Genomic DNA, 22059 nt, shown 5'->3' with positions numbered 1-22059 from the left:
CGTTAGAGCGACAAGTCAAACAATCTGATGGTGTGTGTACCAAAGGTCTTACAGTATGCACACCATAGAAATGTTATAAACATACAGTCACACTCATCTCATTTGCAATAAATGGAAACAAAGGTTTGTTCATAAAAGAATAAGCTAGTATTGTTGTGCACGGGCACTCACAGTAAATAACTAGATATTTTCATTAAATACTATTTAAACAATTATTTAGACCTTCTTGACAGAAGCGTCTTTTTGTTCTCTTTTCGATTGTGGTGTCCACTAACACATGCTATTGACCACTTTTAAGTTAGCACAGTTTTTTAATAGTACTTGCAATCTACATTCAAATAAAGTTACTGGTAAAATAGTAAACTGTTCATTAAATAACTACGCAAGTATAACAATATGTGAGGTTGATTGGCGACTCCATGGAGTGTTCTGTGCACCATGACTAAATAGTGGATAGAATTGGAAGGAAAATCAGCACTGGTCGTATTTTTTTGTTTTATTATCCGCAAAAAACAAAAAAATACGACCAATGCTGATTCTCCTTCCAATTCTAATATGTGAGGTATTCACACTGAATTCTTTTGCTGGTAAGTGTGGAGAATACCGTGTTCTGACAAACATTTGCGAAATAAATAATATATAGAAGATGTTTTAAGTCAATAAATAAAGTAGATACAGATGGGTGGCGTTCTGGGATGATAGCTATCGTGCAATGCTATCACATATGTGGAAATTGTACGATTCATTTAAAAGATGTTGATTCAGAGGTTCATCGTGAAAATGTTTAAGTTCAAATGTGTATGAAATCTTACGGGACTTAACTGCTAAGGTCATCAGTCCCTAAGCTTACACACTACTTAACCGAAATTATCCTAGGGACAAACACACACACCCATGCCCGAGGGAGGACACGAACCTCCGCCGGGACCAGAATGTTTATACGCTGTGTAATATTAACTTCTGCAGTTTCAAAGGCACTGAAATACAGTTGTGTCATTGGATGCGCCTCATTTTTCTGGGGTCGCAGATGTATTCAGATTTGCTTTAATACTTGACTGTGAATCATTATAGATTCTTAAAGAGTGGGAAGAAGCCTTCTTTCAGCTTGTCTGATACTCCGCCATTTCTTGGAGCGTTGTCTGTCCACTTAAGCAACCTCCGTCATCAAAATTCCCCGAACTGGGATTCACCCATTCCCGGCGACACTCTTGCCTTTGTACCTGGACTTAGCCGTTCATGTCACCTAGCCGGACCTGCATCAGCGCACCCGGAGGCCTGCGCTCGCTAGCGTGCAGCCGTATCACAAGTTCATTTTGTCTCGTAGCAATAATGGGCGCGCAGTTACCTCGCCTAAACACATGTGACATTACAGTCTTTTGGTTGTTTCACCGCTCTTCAGGCGCTTTCCGTAGATACTCCCCACAGCAGTGTGCCAACAGCCAATCAGCTCCACCGTTTCCAAGATGTTCGTTCCTCGGTGCCATGCCACGACAGTCGCCCAAAGTCGCTTATGTCACGAATTTTACCCGCTTGCGGTCCCGATCGTCGCGAAGATGAATCCCCAAGTCACTTACGCTTCTTCTTAATAAGTTCAACGAGAATGAGTTTTCACTCCACAATGTAGTGTCCACTGATTTGAAACTTCATGGCATATTAAAAATGTCTGCCGGATTGGGACAGCAACCTGGGACAGCATTTAGCGTGCAAGCGCTCTAATGACTGAGCTATGCTAGCACGATTCAGGACCTGCCCTCATACCTTCACTTCCGCCATTATCTCATCTACCTCCTAAACTTCCCACAAGTTCTCCCGCTACCTTGGCGGACAGTAATTCCTGGAAGAAAGGATATTAAAGAGACGTGTCTTAATTAGAGCCTGGGGGACTGTTTTCAGAATTTATTTTCACCCTGTAGAAGAGCATGCGCTTATTTGAAAGATTAAAGATTAAACTGCATGCCGAGGCGGGAGATAAGGAACTGGCGGAATAAAAGATGTGAGGAGAGGTCACAAGTTTGCTTGAACAGTGCAGTCAGCAGAGCACTTACCCGCGAATGGCAAAGGCCTCAAGATCGAGTAATGTTCGGGCACTCAGTCTGAACCTGCCAGGAAGTTTCAGGTTCAACCTATTTGTTCATAGGGTGCAGTAGTTAACCCGAAGAAATTCCCTGTTTGTAGTCTCGAGCCAATTTTTATTTGCCACTAGCTGGTCTGTTTGTGGACCTCCTCCTTGTTCAGTTGGGCCATTGGCTGCTTAAGGCAGTCGGTGTCTTCGATGCGCTGACCTAGACGTCGGGCGAAAGACTTTCGTCACTGACGCGGCTTACAAGATGATTTTGCAGCGCGCATCCTTGAATCGTGGGAGCAGTTGTCTTTCCCCTGCAGTTTCTTGGTGGTAGCTGGCTGGAATTGACCGATTTGAGCAATTCCAGCGGGACAATGCGACACCCCACACGTCCAGAATTATTTATTAATTGAAAATCGCACAATATGCAGAGAGAAATTACAAATTACATATGAACAGTTATTTCAGAGCCAATTTTATAATCGAGGTTTTCCTCATTTTGCGGTTTTGAGCGTGAAATCTCTCACAATGTTTCATGCACAAATCACAAACACAGTCTTCGTTCGACTGGTGAAATCTCTTGTTTTGGCAGAGTTTATGGCGAAATCCACGCGTGGCGTAACGCGGTTTACCTTCCATTCAGAAGGCTGTTGCACGCAGCGACTGTTATATTGACCTGTCAATAATAGATTTCAGCTATCAGTCGTCCGTTTTCAATTTTATTGGCAGATCTAGATTTCAGCTAGAAACTAGCCTTCTCAATGCAGTATCACATTTGATGAATGCATGTAATGCCTCTTGGTTGGGCTTCATGAACAGTTCATTGAATTGAATATTCAATGAATTACATTCATTGATCAAAAATGATAGTGCATTGAGAATGGCTAGTTTCTAGCCAATAAAATTTAAAAAGGACGACTGATAGTTGAAATCTATTATTTACAAGCGTTAATACCTGCCGTAGCTTGTAGTTTGCTTGTTTCCATTTGTCCGTCATTATGGCGTCTGTGGAGTAGAAATCGGGCCAGATGGCTCTGCACTTCTCGGTGAGCGTTTGACGTGTGTGAGTTAACGAGCGTTTCGCTCTCATTTAAGTATATGGCCGAAAGAGTCAGCCCTCAGGAATTGTGAAACGAACCCTATCGTCCGGGACCTTGCGCCACAAAGAACGCAGATTCGCCACGAGATGGGGAAACTCACAGTCGTCTATTGTCTATCGAGGCCTAACCACTGTAGCGTGCGAGTGAGACAGAGGAGAACCTACGTCATAGGAAAACCCAGTAGAAGGCTTTTGTGGCCAAGGAGACGTAGCGGTGTTAAATATGGCGGACCTAAGATCGACTATAAAGGGAAAAATTTACGAAAACTATTAAATTCTGTAGTAGTGCAGGGAATCAAGCCACAGTACTTTTAATCTGCCATCCTCCATAAATTTTCATGGTAATCCCAATAAAACTTGAATATTGAGCATATCTATAATAGTTTAGGATTAAAGTGAAATTAACAAGTTTTGTAACAAAGATCTGATTGCTAAAATCTGAACACTTTGGTCGATCTTAACGATCGACATTTCATATAGATGCGCATCATTAAAATGACAAACGTTGTAAATATCAACTCTGTAACTTTATTTGTTTAAAAGTTATAGTAAATTTAAATTATCAGTATTTTCAGTTAACCATCAGATCATCATTTCCTCCACACAAAACGCATTGAACGATGACAGCATGACACCTTATTGAATCATTAGGTAATAGAATATTTGTTGTAAAGTTTAGTGCATAAAAGTTACTTTTGTTCTTTATTTATTCATCAGAAAGCACATTGGTGCAAGGCTACTGGCCGTGGCATTCAAAGCTAAGAAGGAAATTGTATTGGTTTTATGCAAAAGAATTTAACGTTTATTATGTAATGGATATTATTGTTACTTTATTTAGAACGTGAAAGTGGTCAAGCGTTGATTATATAAATATGTTAAAATGTAAAATAATGTAGAATAAGCTGTGCACTAGTCAGTTGAGTGAGTATGTTTGGCGCGCGGGAAACGCGGCCGGGGACGGGCAGAGGCAGTGCTGGTGCAGACGCGAAAGCGGACAGTTCGGCTGGAGACACCAAAGGGTACAGTTAGGACTGAGACGCGAAAGCGGATAGTCGGTCTTTAGGCAGCTAGGAAGTGAAACGACTTACAAAATTTCGCGTTGGGTGGTATCGGGGGACTTAGTCTCTGAGCGGTGAGCAGCGGCGCGCCTGGATTGAACTCTCTTAACTTTTCGTGTAAATATCGAGGTGGAGTACTGTTTATCGCGATGAGATTGTGAATGATCCAACTGTGTCATATGGATATGCGCTCTAGTGTAACAGTAACTCTAAATACGACCACTTTCGCTATTAGTTTGCTTATGCTATCTAAATCGCAACTGCGTGGCCTACATCATTTATGGGTGGTTAATTTAGTTCCCGATGTAATTATTACTGTTATTATATGTTGTGTTAACTTTGTATTTCGCAAACTTGCCATCAGCCAGACAATTTAACCAAAGGGTCACAAGTGTCTAATTTAAAGCGTGTAATGCGACCTGTATATTGAGCAAGCAGTAAAGGAAACAAAAGAAAAGTTCGGAGTGGGTATTATAATCCATGGAGAAGAAATAAAAACTTTGAGGTTCGCCAATGACATTGTAATTCTGTCAGAGACAGAAAAGGACTTGGAAGAGCAGTTGAATGGAATGGACAGTGTCTTGAAAGGAGGGTGTAATACGAACATCAACAAAAGCAAAACGAGGATAATGGAATGTAGTCGAATTAGGTCTGGTGATGCTGAGGGAATTAGATTAGGAAATGAGACACTTAAAGCAGTAAAGGAGTTTTGTTATTTGGGGAGCAAAATAACTGATGATGGTCGAAGTGAAGAGGATATAAAATGTAGACTGGCAATGGCAAGGAAAGCGTTTCTGAAGAATAGAAATTTGTTAACATCGAGTATTGATTTAAGTGTCAGGAAGTCGTTTCTGAAAGTATTTGTATGGAGTGCAGCCATATATGGAAGTGAAACATGGACGATAAATAGTTTAGACCAGAAGAGAATAGAAGCTTCCGAAATGTGGTGCTACAGAAGAATGCTGAAGATTGGATGGGTAGACCACATAACTAATGAGGTGGTATTGAATAGAACTGGGGAGAAGAGGAGTTTGTGGCACAAGTTGACTAGAAGAAGGGATCGGTTGGTAGGACAAGTTCTGAGGCATCAAGGGATCACCAATTTAGTATTGGAGGGCAGCGTGGATGGTAAAAATCGTAGAGGGAGACCGAGAGATGAATACACTAAGCAGATTCAGAAGGATGTAGGCTGCAGTAGGTACTGGGAGATGAAGAACCTTGCACAGGATAGAGTAGCATGGAGAGCTGCATCAAACCAGTCTTAGGACTGAAGACCACAACAACAACAACAACAATGCGACACGTGCGGTTCAACCCCTAGACGAGTTTGAGCCGACACATTTCGACGAAGAGGAACCGCATGTGAGCCCGAACATCTATGGGATGTTAGCTCGCACGTGATTTCTCGTAGGGCTTCGCATTTAGCAGCCAGTACCACATTTTTATGTCGTCGATGAAGTAGTTTTCCTTGAGTGTGCCGACTTCCCGATGCCTAGAATCCTTTTCATGTAGCGAGCTTTGACTTTTTCTGTTGTTAACAGGTCGCTTAGGGTGAGTTTTTGCTGTATGATTCTGATCCCATAGGTAACTATTGGGGAAATAGCTGTCTTGAACAGTAACATTGCTGCATCCAGTGATATTTGTAGAGGCTGTTGGATGTGGTAGATGGCTTTTATTGCTGCGGCCGCTCTTTCTTTCACGTGGTTACTGAAGGGTGACAGGATGGTTTGCAGGGTGACTCCAAGATACTTGCATTTTGGCACTACCTCCAAGGGCCTATTGTGTAGGGTTTCCTTTCTTTCCTAAAAGCCGTTTGTTTGGTTTTGATGTGGTTTACTTGCAATCCATTTCTTCCCGCCCACCATGTGAGCCTGTTGAGGACGCTTTGGAGCTCTTCTGCATTATCTGAGCCTATTGTCATGTCGTCCACATAGAGAATAAGTGATGCTGATGTGTCTCGGATTGTGTCTGTGATGTCTGCGGTCATGATGCTGAATAGCCTTGGGCTAATTGGATCCCCTTGTAGAACTCCATTTCTCTTGATTATGTTCGTGGATATTGCTGTGCTGCCTGATATTTGGATATTGTTGTATCTGAGGATATTTGAGACTGTGATTGCACGTCCAGAATTGCTACAGAGTGGCTCCAGGAACACTCTTCTGAGTTTAAACACTTCCGATGGCCACTAAACTCCCCAACCTGAACATTATTGAGCATATCTGGTATGGTATTTTAACTAAAGTTCAGTCTTGATCACAACACTTATGTCTCAATAACATAGGTGACCGGTTTCGGTTATATTTATATAACCATCTTCAGACCCATGGCTTCCTTGGAGGATGGTAGGCGGAGCTCTACTCAGCTGCTACGAAGTCAGCTGAGTAGAGTCAGTTGACTTCGTATCAGCTGAGTAGAGCTCCGCCTACCATCCTCCGAGGGAGCCATGGGTCTGAAGATGGTTATATAAATATAACCGAAACCGGTCACCTATGTTATTGAGACATAAGTGTTGTGATCAAGACTGAACTTTAGTTAAAATATAATACTCTATTGATCACTGTGTCCAAAAATGTTTACCAAAATATTTGGTATGCCTTGCTACGTGCTGTTCACAAGAGATCTCGACCGGCTCGTACTCTTACGGATTTGTGGACAGCCCTGCAGGATTCATGGTGTCAGTTCCCTCCAACACTACCTCAGACGTTAGTCGAGTCCATACCACGTCATATTGTGGCACTTCGCGGGTGCCCTACACGATATTAGGCAGGTGTACCAATTCTTTGGTTCTTCGGTGTATAACACACCAAATGAAAATAGAACTTTCATCAATAGGTTTGTTTATAAACAATTCATCTGCTACCAGTCACGATTTTCTTTATTTTATTTTTCGCACGACGCGTTTCGGGAAATGATTCCCATTTTCAGGTGCATTTTTTGTGTTTGTTATGCCATTTCTATCTGATGTTGTCGATGTGTGAGAGTCTGCTTCATTTCGTTGACTTTACTGCTATATATAGGAGAACGCGCGATTTTTAGTTGATTGTAAGTACAAATTCTTCTAAATTTCGCCACTAATTTCACAAAAAGATCGACAACCAACTAAAAATCGCGTGTTTTACTACATATCGCAGTAAAGTCAACGAAATGAAGCAGAATCTCAAACATCGACAACATCAGATAGAAATGGCATAACAAACACAAAAAATGCACCTGAAAATGGGAATCATTTCCCGAAACGCGTCGTGCGAAAAATAAAATAAAGAAAATCGTGACTGGTAGCAGATGAATTATTTCTAAACAAACATATTGTTTTCGCCGGCCGCGGTGGCCGAGCGGTTCTAGGTGCTTCAGTCCGGAACCGCACGACTGCTACGATCCCAGGTTCGAATCCTGCCTCGGGCATGGATGTGTGTGATGTCCTTAGGTTAGTTAGGTTTAAGTAGTTCTAAGTTCTAGGGGACTGATGACCTCAGATGTTAAGTCCCATAGTGTTCAGAGCCATTTTTGAACCTATTGTTTTCACAGTCGCAGGCCTTGAGAACCGTTAAAATGGATCAAATGAGAACCTACATCACTTTTCTCGAACACCAAAAATAGGCTAGTAACCTTGTGGCACTATAAATCAGTTCCACAGTAAAATCCGCTAAACACGTTTTCTGGGCTCGTCACTGTGTCTGACAGGTGTTTCTTCCATTGCAGATCACAAGAACATGAAGTTGTTCATAACGCACGGCGGGCTGATGAGCATACAGGAGGCGATATCGGCCGGTGTGCCGCTGCTGGGGATCCCGGTGTTCGGCGACCAGAACGCCAACCTGGCCAGGGCGGAGGCTGACGGCTTCGGAATGAAACTTAGGGTCAACGAGCTGACTGAAGAGTCCTTCGGGAGGGCTCTCAACGAACTCCTGACCAATCCCAAGTAAGTAGTTCATCATTCAGCGCTGTGGAGATACGTGCACTGTGTTTGCAGGTTCTGTTTATGTGAATATCATTAACTGGCAGAACACTCCTTTCTCTCATCAGAATCCCAAATTTTAGGGACTGCCCATTATTTGTGGAAAACACGAGTTTCCTGTTAATCAACTATTTGAAGGTACAAGTAATGTAAGGCATCTCCGATCCCTTTCAGCAACAACTGAAGGTACCTTATTCTACACGCTTTTATCCTCCTGTCTGTAAACTTTCTCTACAAATCATACATGTTCTATCTTTATGTATGGTCCCAAATTCGAGTATAAATTCACGTTGATGTATATATCCACGAATACGACGAATAAAAAATTGTATCAAAGCCTGGATTCGAACCTGGGTCTCTTGCTCACTAGGTAGATGGGCTAACCAGTATGCCAACCTGGAACAGTGGCTTTGCACAATCGCGTGGACTACGCTGACACAACTCCCTCCTCAAGTCAACTTCCCATTCACGCCTCAGTCCACTTGGTCTTTCTTTCTTTCGCTACTGCCTTTATCCCGCATTGTGCGCAGGGTCAGCAGGGTTCAGGACGGATTTCACATGGTTAATTTTTAAGGCGTGGCTGGATGCCCTTCCTGGCGCCACCCCATACCCCCTGGGACGGAATTAGTGTACCCCAGCTGTCTGCGTCTAGTGTAAATCGTGAAGTAGTGTGAATGTGTTTCAAATGTCTGTGAATCGTGTAATTGAGGCGGGACGTGGGGACCAGCCCGGTATTCACCTATGAGAATGTGGAAAACCGCCTAAAAACCACATCCAGGCTGGCCGTCGTCGTTAATCCGCCGGGCGGATTCGATCCGGGGCCGGCGCGCAGACCCGAGTCCAGGAAGCAGCGCGTTAGCGCTCTCGGCTATCCAGGCGTGTCACCTCAGGCCTCTTGGTATCACCTCCTAAAGTCAAACAGCAATGCGGAGGCTCTCGAACTGTATTGGAACAGTTCCTCAGCATCGAATGAAAGGGGGGGGGGGGGTTCTGCCCGAAACCCAGGCATAGGTGGTTTAATTAAAATGCTGTTCAGTTTAGGGGGAACACCAACTGGTCTGGGTGCGTGAATGGAAAGTAAGACTGAGGAGGGAGCCATGGTTGGTTGGTTGGTTGGTTTGAGGGAGGGGGCCAAACAGCGAGGTCATCAGTCCCATCGAATTAGGTAAGGATGGGGAAGGAAATCGGCCGTGTCCTTTCAAAGGAACCATCCCGGTATTACCTGAAGTGATTTAGGGAAATCAAGGAAAACCTAAATCAGTATGGCCGGTTGCGGGCTTGAACCGTCATCCTCCCGAACGCGAGTCCGGTGTCCTAACAACCACTGCCCCACCTCGCTCTGTAGGGAGCCATTCTATGATAGTTCCTGCAGTTGTGCAAAGCCACTGTGACAGGATGGAGTAGTGGTTAGCGCATCTGCCTCGTGAGCAGGAGACACGGGTTCGAATCCCAGCCTTGGTACAAATTAAATTTTCATTTGTCACTTCAGTCTGCATGTATTTATCACGTGTGTGTGTGGCTGTGTCTGTGTTGGAAGACACATCAAAATCCACGCAGGTTGCTTGTCACACAGTGGAGGTCTGCAGCGCTAGCAACTAGGAAAGGGCCCTTTACACGCAGATTGTGTTCGCAACGACTGTCTGCACATCTGGTCTGCAGTATTTATGTCGCATTTACACCTCCAACCACAACGCAGCTTTCCCAGAGTCATAAATGAGAGCTTTCCCAGAGTCATAAATGAGTAGTCCGAGACGGAAGAGTATTTTCTGGTCATAGCCAGATTAATTATATATGCTTGTAAGATAATTATTCCGTCTAATGCTATTATTTCGGAAGTTATAAAAACAAAAACATCGGCACGGAGCAGGCGGACATAAGAGTGCTTCTAAAACATGTAACGCTTTCGTATCTTAATCTTTTGAAGGAACTAAAAATTAAAAAGGAGGACTATTTAACTACCTAGGACGAGGAGACATTGTTTGGGTTGTTGCAGTACGTTACATCGTGTGTATGGAGAAATGACACTGTAATGAGAAAGTCGATAAGTGCTTATGAAAGTCTTATAGAAACGTTGAGCCGGCCGCGGTGGCCACGCAGTTCTAGGCGCTGCAGTCCGGAACCGCGCGACTGCTACGGTCGCAGGTTCGAATCCTGCCTCGGGCATGGACGTGTGTGGTGTCCTTAGGTTAGTTAGGTTTAAGTAGTTCTAAGTTCTAGGGGACTGATGGCCTCAGATGTTAAGTCCCATAGTGCTCAGAGCCATTTGAACCATTTGTTAGAAACGTTGAGGTACATGTCAACATGCAGCAACTACGCTGATATCAAATTTTCTGCTGCTTTTTCACCTCCATCGTTGCGCCACATCCTTCTGGATGCATGTCTTGTTATACATGAAGTAGTGAAGCACTTCGTGTGGTCTTCGTCAATTTAAGCGTCGCCCGACTTGGCACAGGCTGAACACAGACAGTAAGAGAGACAATTTTTTACTCGGCAGTTCATTCACACACGATATGTCTGTGCAAACTCTGTCTGCAAACACTATGTCTCAGCAAGTAGAGGGCCCTTAAGGGGAAGTTGCTGAACGCCCTTGTTTTTCTGCTGAGATGGGGGAATTACGGTATAATGGCAAAATTTGCCAGAATTGTTCATTATATTAGGATAAAAATGGCCGCCAACATTAAGAAGCGTATTGGTTCTACTTTAGTTAGGGAGTGCATTCGTTTTACACGCAGACAACTGGAATTCATGTCCAAGGAATTATTTTATTTGCATTTGTAAGTCTCGGCGCTGCTGTCTGCTGCGTCCTACGGAAGGATTGACAGTTCGTCTGGGCAATGTCAGACTGGGTCCATCCAAATGTCGTCAGTAGGCAGTCTTCTACGTTTCTTCTCAGTCTACAATAACGAATCATGATACCCGTAGACATGTTGAGATTAATCTCACAACCAAAAAACTGAACGATGCTACGCTGGCAGCATTAGGAAAGGAATTAAATTTTCCCCTTACACCCAGGAATCCTCCCATTACTGAATTTACTTACGCGGTTGAACAAGCGGTGTCCAGATTTCCCAAGGTTCTGGCTGATTAAGTTAGGCAAGAGATCTCGCATACGTTGCGTCGGGCGCCATCCCGCGAAGTAATATCACATCGCTTGAAAGAGCTGCGATCCGGTTCATCAGACCAGAATTTAGTAGTTCTGCCAGCGGGCAAGGTCACTACAACGGTTCTTCTTTCGCTGGATGATTATTTGTGTAAAATGGATCTTTTGCTTGCAAATTCCGCATTTCGAGATAACAGAACGATGCAACTGAACGTTTAAAGCTTTCACTTTTCTAGAACAGTTCATTACCTGACGATGTTCTAAAAAAACTTCGAACTGGTGCTGCAGTCCCGCCGAGATTATACGGTTTGCCAGATACACAAGCAAGGGATTCCTCTTCAGCCTATTTGGGTGCTCCTGCTTACAACTTGCCAAGTATTTAGTATCCATTCTCAGTCCTCATGTTCGGAAAATACGAACATCATATTTCCAACTGTCTGGTTTTTATCAGCGTTTGAAGTCTTTGTGTCTCAGCCCGACGGATTTGCAAGTTAGTTGTAATATTGTGTCACATTTTACCAGAGCTCCTCTCCTAGATTCTTTCCAGTTATCTGTGAAAAAGTGGATGAAGAAACAACTCAGCTTTGTCGCCATGTGTTGACGTCGACGTAATTTTTATTTAATAACAAATACTTTGAACAAACCGACGGAGTGACTATGGGGAGTCCATTATCCTCTACAGTAGCCTGTTTGTTTATTGAAGATTTTGAGAACACGGCACTGTAGAAGGCGTTCTTAAAACCAACTTCTTTTTGGAGATACGTTGACGATACGTTTATGGTATGGCCACATCGGAGGGATGCTCTGGACCGTTTCATAGGTCATTTTAACTGCCTGCATCCGAATATTAAGTTCACGATGGAAGTTGAAAAGGATGGAAAATTTCCGTTTCTATATGTCTTGGTCTACAGGAGGGATGGTGGGACATTAGGACACAATGTTTGTCGTAAGCCCCCACATACAGACCAATATCTTCATGCACCGAGCTGTCATCCATTGTACCAACGCAAAGGCGTCCTTCGTACTTTCGTAAGAAGAGATTGTTGAGTGGTACTTAAGATAGGTAAATAAATTAGTGAAATCAATGTGAAGCAGAAATTAGAAAATAAATGAAAAACTTAGTTTAGTTTAGAAGAGTTACACACTGGCAAACAGTGGGCAGAGAAGAAGAGGCAATGACCGTGAAGTCAGCACGTTCAGGAGAAGCCATCGCCCTCCCCACATAAGCGGACGCTGTCGATTCAGCCGTCAGGGCATCGCCCGACCGGCTCACGTGTTTCTCAATTGTCACATGCGATCAAAGGTCCTCGCCTACATTCCAAGAGCCAATGACCAACGTTAAGAAGATTCTTCGAGAAGCTTTTCAGCGTGACAGAAGAGGCGATGACCTTGAAGTCGTTCACCTCCAGTGAACTGAAGTAAATAAATACGCGAGACGGAGTGGGCCCGACAGAGTAGTTTTCAGTCCAGTTTCGGTGCTGAAGACCGTCATGCGGGAAGAGACTACATCGTACACAGAAGCAACAAGTCCGCCGCTGTAATGGAATAGCAAGCAGCAGCCTCGCCGCCAGAAGACAGAAGTTAGAAGGTATTTGAAGACTGATTTTTACGTACCCAGGTGACTCGTGAGGACGGGAAGGAGACGGCCTCACATCAGCAGTCACCTGTGAGCTGGTGATGAAGATCTGTCAGCCGAAGACTGGCAAGCTGGAGTCCATTGTTCGAGTCCGGGACAGTGGCCTTCCCCTCGCTGCGCTGCTCCGCTCGCTGATGCACAACACTTAACACACGCGGCCGCTTCGAAAAGAGAAACACTGGGACGCCACATCCAAGGTATCGCCATCCGATGCACGACTTCGTTCTCAATAATTAAACGGGCCACCTCACGATGCGCGTCTCCAGTCAACTGGGCGAGACGGCAACACGAGATGCACACCGCCACGCGTAATCAGACGCCGCCGCTCACGCAAGCAGAAGGCTTCGCAAACGACACAGCTGCCGCTCTCCCAGCCAAAACAATCCAGTAAGGAAACCATTGTACAAAACTTTCAATAAAAGTTATCTTATGCAAAAATGCTGTTTCATTCTACCTCATACCCGAGCCAAGGAAGAACCCACCCTGCCCACATGTTGTTAAGAGAGAAAAAGTAATTTATTTAGTGTTTTTCACCCTGACATAAAGCGTTAGAATCAAATGCCCTTTGCAGTAATGCTCATCCTGACAATTGACTAGCATCAAAAGAGGTTAACCAGTTACAAGATTATGGCATCTCAGATGCAGATACACTCCTGGAAATGGAAAAAAGAACACATTGACACCGGTGTGTCAGACCCACCATACTTGCTCCGCACACTGCGAGAGGGCTGTACAAGCAATGATCACACGCACGGCACAGCGGACACACCAGGAACCGCGGTGTTGCCCGTCGAATGGCGCTAGCTGCGTAGCATTTGTGCACCGCCGCCGTCAGTGTCAGCCAGTTTGCCGTGGCATACGGAGCTCCATCGCAGTCTTTAACACTGGTAGCATGCCGCGACAGCGTGGACGTGAACCGTATGTGCAGTTGACGGACTTTGAGCGAGGGCGTATAGTGGGCATGCGGGAGACCGGGTGGACGTACCGCCGAATTGCTCAACACGTGGGGCGTGAGGTCTCCACAGTACATCGATGTTGTCGCCAGTGGTCGGCGGAAGGTGCACGTGCCCGTCGACCTGGGACCGGACCGCAGCGACGCACGGATGCACGCCAAGACCGTAGGATCCTACGCAGTGCCGTAGGGGACCGCACCGCCACTTCCCAGCAAATTAGGGACACTGTTGCTCCTGGGGTATCGGCGAGGACCATTCGCAACCGTCTCCATGAAGCTGGGCTACGGTCCCGCACACCGTTAGGCCGTCTTCCGCTCACGCCCCAACATCGTGCAGCCCGCCTCCAGTGGTGTCGCGACAGGCGTGAATGGAGGGACGAATGGAGACGTGTCGTCTTCAGCGATGAGAGTCGCTTCTGCCTTGGTGCCAATGATGGTCGTATGCGTGTTTGGCGCCGTGCAGGTGAGCGCCACAATCAGGACTGCATACGACCGAGGCACACAGGGCCAACACCCCGCATCATGGTGTGGGGAGCGATCTCCTACACTGGCCGTACACCACTGGTGATCGTCGAGGGGACACTGAATAGTGCACGGTACATCCAAACCGTCATCGAACCCATCGTTCCTAGACCGGCAAGGGAACTTGCTGTTCCAACAGGACAATGCACGTCCGCATGTATCCCGTGCCACCCAACGTGCTCTAGAAGGTGTAAGTCAACTACCCTGGCCAGCAAGATCTCCGGATCTGTCCCCCATTGAGCATGTTTGGGACTGGATGAAGCGTCGTCTCACGCGGTCTGCACGTCCAGCACGAACGCTGGTCCAACTGAGGCGCCAGGTGGAAATGGCATGGCAAGCCGTTCCACAGGACTACATCCAGCATCTCTACGATCGTCTCCATGGGAGAATAGCAGCCAGCATTGCTGCGAAAGGTGGATATACACTGTACTAGTGCCGTCATTGTGCATGCTCTGTTGCCTGTGTCTATGTGCCTGTGGTTCTGTCAGTGTGATCATGTGATGTATCTGACCCCAGGAATGTGTCAATAAAGTTTTCCCTTCCTGGGACAATGAATTCACGGTGTTCTTATTTCAATTTCCAGGAGTGTAGTTTGACACAACTGTGTCATCTAAAAGCAGCGTTCAAGCAGAATGATTATACCGACAGTCAGTTCCATCGCGCTCTACAAAGTGGATCTTCGCGGGAGCCAACAGAAGATAGAAGCAAATCGGTGGCGTTCCTACCTTTTGAAGCATACCTTCAAAAATAGAAAGAATTTTAAAGAGATTGGATATTAAAAGTGTATTCCGTCCGCCAGCCAAGACTAGAGCGCTGCTTAGCTCAGTAAAGGATGATATGGGTGTGAGGAAACACGGTGTCTACAAAATTTCCTGTCATTGCGGGAAAGCCTATATTGGACAAACGATTCGTATCGTCCAAGATCGATGCGTGGAGAGCCAACGCCACACGCGTTTATTCAGCCAGAGAAATCTGCGGTTGCGGAACATTGTATTACCGAGGGACATAAAATGTTGTATGGTGAGACACAAGTGATTGCCCTTGCGTCGCATTATTGGGCATGTAGCGAAAAAAGCTATTGAAATCTGGCAGTCTGACAATATTATAAACAGAGATTATAAATAGATGGATATCCTTTAAGTAAGATTTGGAACGCTGTTTTGTTTGACATTAAAAACCCACGGTCATTGTTTCGGTCATCAAAAAGTGTCAACAGTGTTTGATATTCGATTTATCGTTTCCGCAAGTTTTCACCACCTTCGCGTTGTCGTGCTTTGCACTAGAGGGCAGTTGCGTTCGCTGCCGCTACGGTTTAATTTCAATTCCGGCGAGTTAGTGCGACGGCTTGCTCACCTAACGATGTCAGTGAAGTGGACCGCCGAAATATTGTGTCAAAATGACGTTATGTTACCGCTGGAAACCCGGTTGAACATCAGGGCCCTTAGAAGTTTATCCCCAACCGTCCTTTGTTATCATCCCATTGTTAATTTTTTCAACAGAACATTCTTATCCATATAGTGCCAAGGTGTCCATACGATATAAAAAGGTCGTGATATCGCGAGTTTATTCAATATACGAACATCTCATTTCAGGTTTTTAGATCCTTAAAACTAGCTGTGACAATGCTGCAATCTTCTTCTTCTAAAGGTTTAGGCACTTGTGCCTGCCTGTTCCGTCTTCACTTTTCACTGACACCTCGTTATGTGTCTTCCAACGTCCCTTCGTCCTCTTGGCTGGTACAGCATGAGCAGACGTTGGATCCTCTCCGCACTCATTTTTTATAGGTGATGTTTTCATAATGTTTTACTTCCCTCAATCTTTTCGTTAATATTATAAACATCTAGTTCATTCCTAATATCTTCATTTCTTATATTGTCTTCCCTCATAATATCTCTCCCCCTCCCCTAAAAAAACTTATTTCTGTTGCTTGTAGTTTATTTTTATGGCTTTTTAGGGATCTATGACTATCTTCCATATAGCAGTACAGACGTAGCCATGATTTTACAAAATTTTAATATCACAGCTTACGTCGCATCCTAAAAACTTGGAGACCTGCTCAAGTAGTGTATTATCTATTATTACTTTTTGAGCGAGTGAGGTATTCTACAATGTTAACTTTTAATGATATACTTCATCTGTTTTATTGCAATAGTAATTACTGTCTTCTATCTACATCTATGGTCAGTTTGCCTCACAATTGGCAGGTATCCAACACCCACCAAGGAGAGCATCTACTACAAGTTACTACCACTGCGTCGTATTCTTCTATGTCACCTAACCCAATACCAGTACCAGTTTTAAATTACTGCAACAAACTCGGTTAGAATACATAAAATTAGGATCTACTGCCATCATTAGTCGTAAATGACACGTCTGGCGCCAAATCCAACCAACAGTCGGGTCCAGACCATCTCTCTTGGATCCAGACTGTCACATGGTGTTATTTCTGTTCACATCCCTCCACTGACTAATTTGGTACGTTCATTGGTTGACAAGGAGCCACCATAAAACTACCTATACTTATCATTCATGATACAATACTTAATTTCAATGTCTGTCAAGGTGTTCTTGAGCTTACTAAAACACTTCGTCCGCTGTGATATTAAGTATTCAATTTTGTCTAGCTCCTTCACTTATGTTTCTGTTTATGAATGTCTGCCTTCCCACAGTGACTACTTGTGCACATTCTGAGCAATCAAATACGCACTGCGTGACCTGGGCTTTCTTCAATGGTGCCACATTCACAACCTTGTGTAAATCATATCCTTATACAAAACAAATAGTGTGGGGAAGGATCCTGGACGATATGGGACTGCAATATTTGACGAGTTCATTGAAAATTTTAATGTTAGTCATTCTGACACACAGTCAAAACTTTTGCAAGTGCTGCCACCTGTTTCCAATCTCTCTGAGCAAAAAGGCAACACTCATTCCAGAAGGGTATTATCAGGAAAACATAACACCTCAGTGGCTTGAAGGAGATGCTCCACAGCAATTTGGTAGACTTTCCAGGTTGCAGCTTCGCGTCTCTTACTTCCAGTCACTCCTCTACCGAACGACTTACGATTCTGCTCCTAACCACCTATCACGCAGCATGTAGAGGTAATTTGTATTCCTTCATTTTACGTATTTTTAGGCTACCTTGAATCAGACATTTAGCTACTGCGGAAGGTAGATTATAAGGACGATCTTTCCGGCTTCTCTGTCAGTTGTGACATCAGTTTCGACAAGCTGCTGGGCGGTTATATAAGGTGTCTCGTGGGGTATACTGCTCGGAAACGTCATCCAACGATACCACAGAGCCCCCAAGATATAGCAGCCAACACTTCCGACTATAACCACCCCTTTGGCAGCAAACTACGAGGGATTCTAGAGGGCCCCTTGAGGAGCATAAAATTCAGAAACGGCGTACCACCACGCCGAAAGCTATCCAAGTAATGCTGACCAACGCCCACCGACGGGCCACCCCTTTGGAAGAACACTGAGAGACATTCTAGACGTTATCTGAAGCAGCATAATGGCCAGAACCATCATCACACGACGCTTCAAAATGTCCAGTCTATAGCGGCAAATCCCCCGGCAGGCTAACTATTTGACAGCAAACTGCGAGGAGCTCTAGATGGCGTTTTGTCCAGCAACACAATCCCACAAAGCTATAGGGTGTGGGAGTTACGGCCACAAACGCCTCCCGATATTCCACTCTTTGAACTGCTTCTAGAGTGTGTCTTGGGAAATGTTCATTAACAACGTCCCACGACTCTACAGAGTGTCCAAGTTATAATGACGATGCCTGCAACTAGCCCACCACTTTGGCAGCAAATTGAGAGAGATTGTAGAGGGTAATGTCCAGAAACGTCGTCCCACCATGCCACAGTGTGTCCGAGTTATCTTGACGAAAGGCTGTGAATAGGCCACTCCCTTGGCCACATATTGAGTGGGGTTCTAGAGGGTGACTTGAGGACTGTAACGTTCAGAAACAAGAGGGTGTCGAAGTTATGGCAACCTAGTCCCGCCAATAATCCAATGACAGAAGTTCTAGAGGCCGTCTACAGTAGTGTAATGTCCAGAACCGGCATCTTACAACGCTATAAAGCGCAAAAATAACAGCGACCAACAACTGCTGCAGGGCTACCCCTTTCGCAGCAAAGTGCAAGGGGTCTCAGATGTTGTTCTGAAGAGCGTTATGTTCAGAAACGCCATCTCACAATGCTATAGCGGGCAACACCTACCACTAGGTCATCCATTGCAAAAAAGTGAGAGTGGTTCCAGAAGGCGTTTTGAGGAGCATAATGCTCAGAATTGTCCTCCCACAACATTACGCAGTATGCAAGTTACTGTAGTTATTGCCTCCAGCCAGGGCACCCATTTGTCAGCAAACTGCGTGGGTTTTAGAGGAGTTCTTGATGGTCGTAATATCCAGAGTCGCCATTCCATGGCGCTAAATGACTTCAAACTCACGGTGGTAGCGCCTGTCGCTAGTCCACCCATTTACAGTAACTTTCGATGGGTTCCAGAGGCTGTCTTGAAGACCGCAATGTCCAGAAACGTCATGCGACTGCAGTAGGGCGTGGCCGAGTTACAGCATCCAACGCCCACTCCTAGGTCGCTCCTTCGGCTGCAAAATTGAATTTGGCCACATCAGGCAGTAATGCCTTGTTATGTGGGCACAAATACGACGACACTACCGTTCTGAATGCTGCGACGACCATTACGAGATGTTCCGTTGCCGTCCGTCAGCATAGTAATAATGTCTGCTTCTAAAATGATGGGTAGACCCTGTTACTTCAATGCTCTGTAGAGTTGTTGGATGACTTTCCAGATATTAGTTCCTATCATCGATTTGTTTGTCAAGACACCGTTCAAAACCTCTCCAAATTTATTGGGACAATGTGTCACACTCTGTGTTACAGTGTCCATCTTGAGATGCTCACTGATAGAATTTATATACATTAATTATCAAAACGTCCACTGGATTGTGGCGTTTAAAATTATTACAAGGTCAAAGTGTACCACCTGCAGGAATATTAATATAATGCGTTGCAACTACTGTATTTCCACAAAATGTTTCTGTTTTGGACCTTAGATAGACTTATCGAAATTAGCTTTTGCAAAACTTTTCCCGATGCAGTTCATCTCTTTCACTGACATACTACGTTTAAACAAGAGGATGATAATATGTCTGTTGCATTAACAATTATCTCAGGATCTCTTTCTCAGGTGTTAACAGCTGTTTAGAGACAAGTGGAACGTTGTCAGGTCAACGTTTACTAGTGTGCGTGCGTTCGTGTGTGAGTGTGTGTGTGTGTGTGTGTGTGTGTGTGTGTGTGTGTGTGTGTGGCTGTGTGTGAGTGCCTTTCATTAGTACGTGGTGATGTCTCTATACGTCATCAGCTAACAACATGCAGCAGTCGGGTAATAGCGGTCGTTTGCTTCTGCAACTGTATTTCAGGGCTCGACTGGCATTAGCGAAAATCACTCCTAATGGCAGTCGTTGTTTACGCCAATGATCAGTGTCCTGTGTGACTTCTGATTAGACATAAAGGTATTTGACGTAAGGTCACAAAGTGAAGTGTGTCACACTTGGAATCTCTCTCCCTAGCGTTTGCTTCGGCCATGTTCTTATCTATACTTGTGGGTGGTCAGTTCAGATTCGCATTCTTTCCAATCAAATTGTTTGCTAGCAATTTTCATTGTTGTCACGTAACACAAACGTTTCAAAGTATTCCTTTCTAATAGAGTTCCTGTGTAGTATTACGTACGTTTCTGATAGCGACCAATGTTACTTTCCTTTGGGACATAAATTTTCTATACGTTAGGCTTGTCTAGTGTACATTATCGCTGACGTAAAATTGCAACAAGCCTTCGGTCTGGTCCCTAGATCAGCATCTGGAATGGCTTTCTAGATGACACCTGCAGAGTCATCGCCTAGCGAGCTGCCTCTTCCCCCTGTATCTTGAGGCCAACCCCTTCTTCATATGGAGACACAACGAGGCTCAGAAACGATGTTACTCGTCCATCTCTAACATTCTGCATGGTGTCTGTTTGTTCTAAGTCGTGTCTCCCTACCACATTCGCGCAACGACGCTCTGAGCGTGTTTTTTAGGGAATTGACTAGTTTGAACCTGGGACCTGTTGCTTGTAAGGAGACGCCAGACCACACATGACATGTAGAGTTCAGAAGAGTTCAGTGAGACTAGCGATGATATAATCAAATACTTAATGATTTCAGCGTCAGCTCCACTGCACTCCCTGTAAAAGAATCTTAATACTAACTAAATTTAGTGGAAGGGGTTCAAGGCTTTCCTATTTCTAGTTAGCTGGTAAAATAACGTCGAAAAAGCAGTTAAGTTCACCACTGGAATTTTTATTCTACTCACAAAACATTTTTTTATAAATTGCGCTATTGATGAAAGGAAATATTTTAATACAAGATGATAAAAACCAACTGCGTTCAACAAAAATGTGAACGAATATTCCCTGAATGGGTTTCCAAGTTCTACAATGGATCGAAGGATGACCTATGCCACATCACATCTATAATCTAGGTTTAAGTTAAGTTTCATAAAAGAGATGTTAACCTTAAGCTCCACCTACAAAAATTGTGTCTATCCAATGAGAAACGTTATACTTTTCATGGTGGGGCAATGTTTTTAATGTTTGCAAAGTAACAGAGACGCGTATAGTCTCACGCTAAAACTTGCAGCTGGTGTGGCCCTTTTTGTGTTATCGTAAGATCTATACTGTTCTTCTGGAGGGCTCTATCTTTTAACATGGGCTGGGGGGTCGTCCTGACGGTTAGCTGGCGACGTGGGTGTCCGTCCCTTATCGTAGGGCCTTCTAGCCTACACAACTCTGCTCTCGGCTTCTGTTCTCGTTTCTCCTCTCGGAACTGCATCTGTTTCACGGTTTGAAGGTATGACATGCATTTAGGCGTTGTTGTGCTAGTCTGTGGTATTCCGTTTGCTTACTTGTTGGTCGTATTACTCTGGTTAATTTAGTGTCAGGATTTATTTGGAGCTATGTGACATACTGCCGGATTTGCTATCATGTCAGGGTTTTCATGGAAGGTGTTGGATTTGCCTGACACCTTACACAACCTACAGTACTACATACTCCAACAACAGTCTGCTGACGACGGTGTCCTCTTTAATCTCGAAATGTTTGGCAGGTACAAACAAAACGCGGAGAAACGCTCCGTGCTGTTCCACGACCGGCCAGAGAAGCCGATGGAGACTGCGGTGCACTGGACGGAGTACGTGATACGGCACAAGGGCGCGTACCACATGAGGTCGGCCTCGCTGGACCTGGCGTGGTACCAGTACCTGCTGCTCGACGTCATCGCGGCGCTGGTGCTGCTGCTGGGGGCGCTGATGCTGCTCGTGGCGCTCTCTGTCAGAGCTCTGTACAGGGCCGCCAGGGCGGCGCTGGGGTCGCCGCCAGCGGGCAAGAACAGGCCCAAGCGGGACTAGGGCCGCCATTTCTGTACACACACACACACACACACACACGGCAACGAGCTTTACATCATCAATAACAAAGAGCTGCACACTGCATAACACACAAGCAGTGGAGCTAATTTTTATCATCATTTTTATTGTCATTATTACTCATCCATCTCCTATTGTTCAAGAAACAAAATGTATTGTGTGTATGAATGATATAAACTAAATAAACA

The 22059-nt window shown here is 44.8% G+C and overlaps 1 protein-coding gene across 1 annotated transcript in view; it reads left to right on the top strand.

Annotated features, from left to right (window-relative positions):
* The window catches only part of LOC124711542 (UDP-glucosyltransferase 2-like), a 125403-nt gene extending 103550 nt beyond the window's left edge, over window positions 1–21853 (top strand). Inside the window, exons 5-6 of the mRNA XM_047241677.1 lie at window positions 7919–8138; window positions 21553–21853. Coding sequence (XP_047097633.1) covers window positions 7919–8138; window positions 21553–21853 — 521 coding nt within the window. The remainder of the gene's footprint in view (window positions 1–7918; window positions 8139–21552) is intronic.
* Window positions 21854–22059: the final 206 nt, after the last annotated feature.

This window comes from Schistocerca piceifrons, chromosome 8 (genome assembly GCF_021461385.2).
Source record: "Schistocerca piceifrons isolate TAMUIC-IGC-003096 chromosome 8, iqSchPice1.1, whole genome shotgun sequence".
NCBI lineage: Eukaryota > Metazoa > Arthropoda > Insecta > Orthoptera > Acrididae > Schistocerca > Schistocerca piceifrons.
Note: the sequence above shows the minus strand (reverse complement) of the source record. Positions and strands in the feature narration are given on the sequence as shown.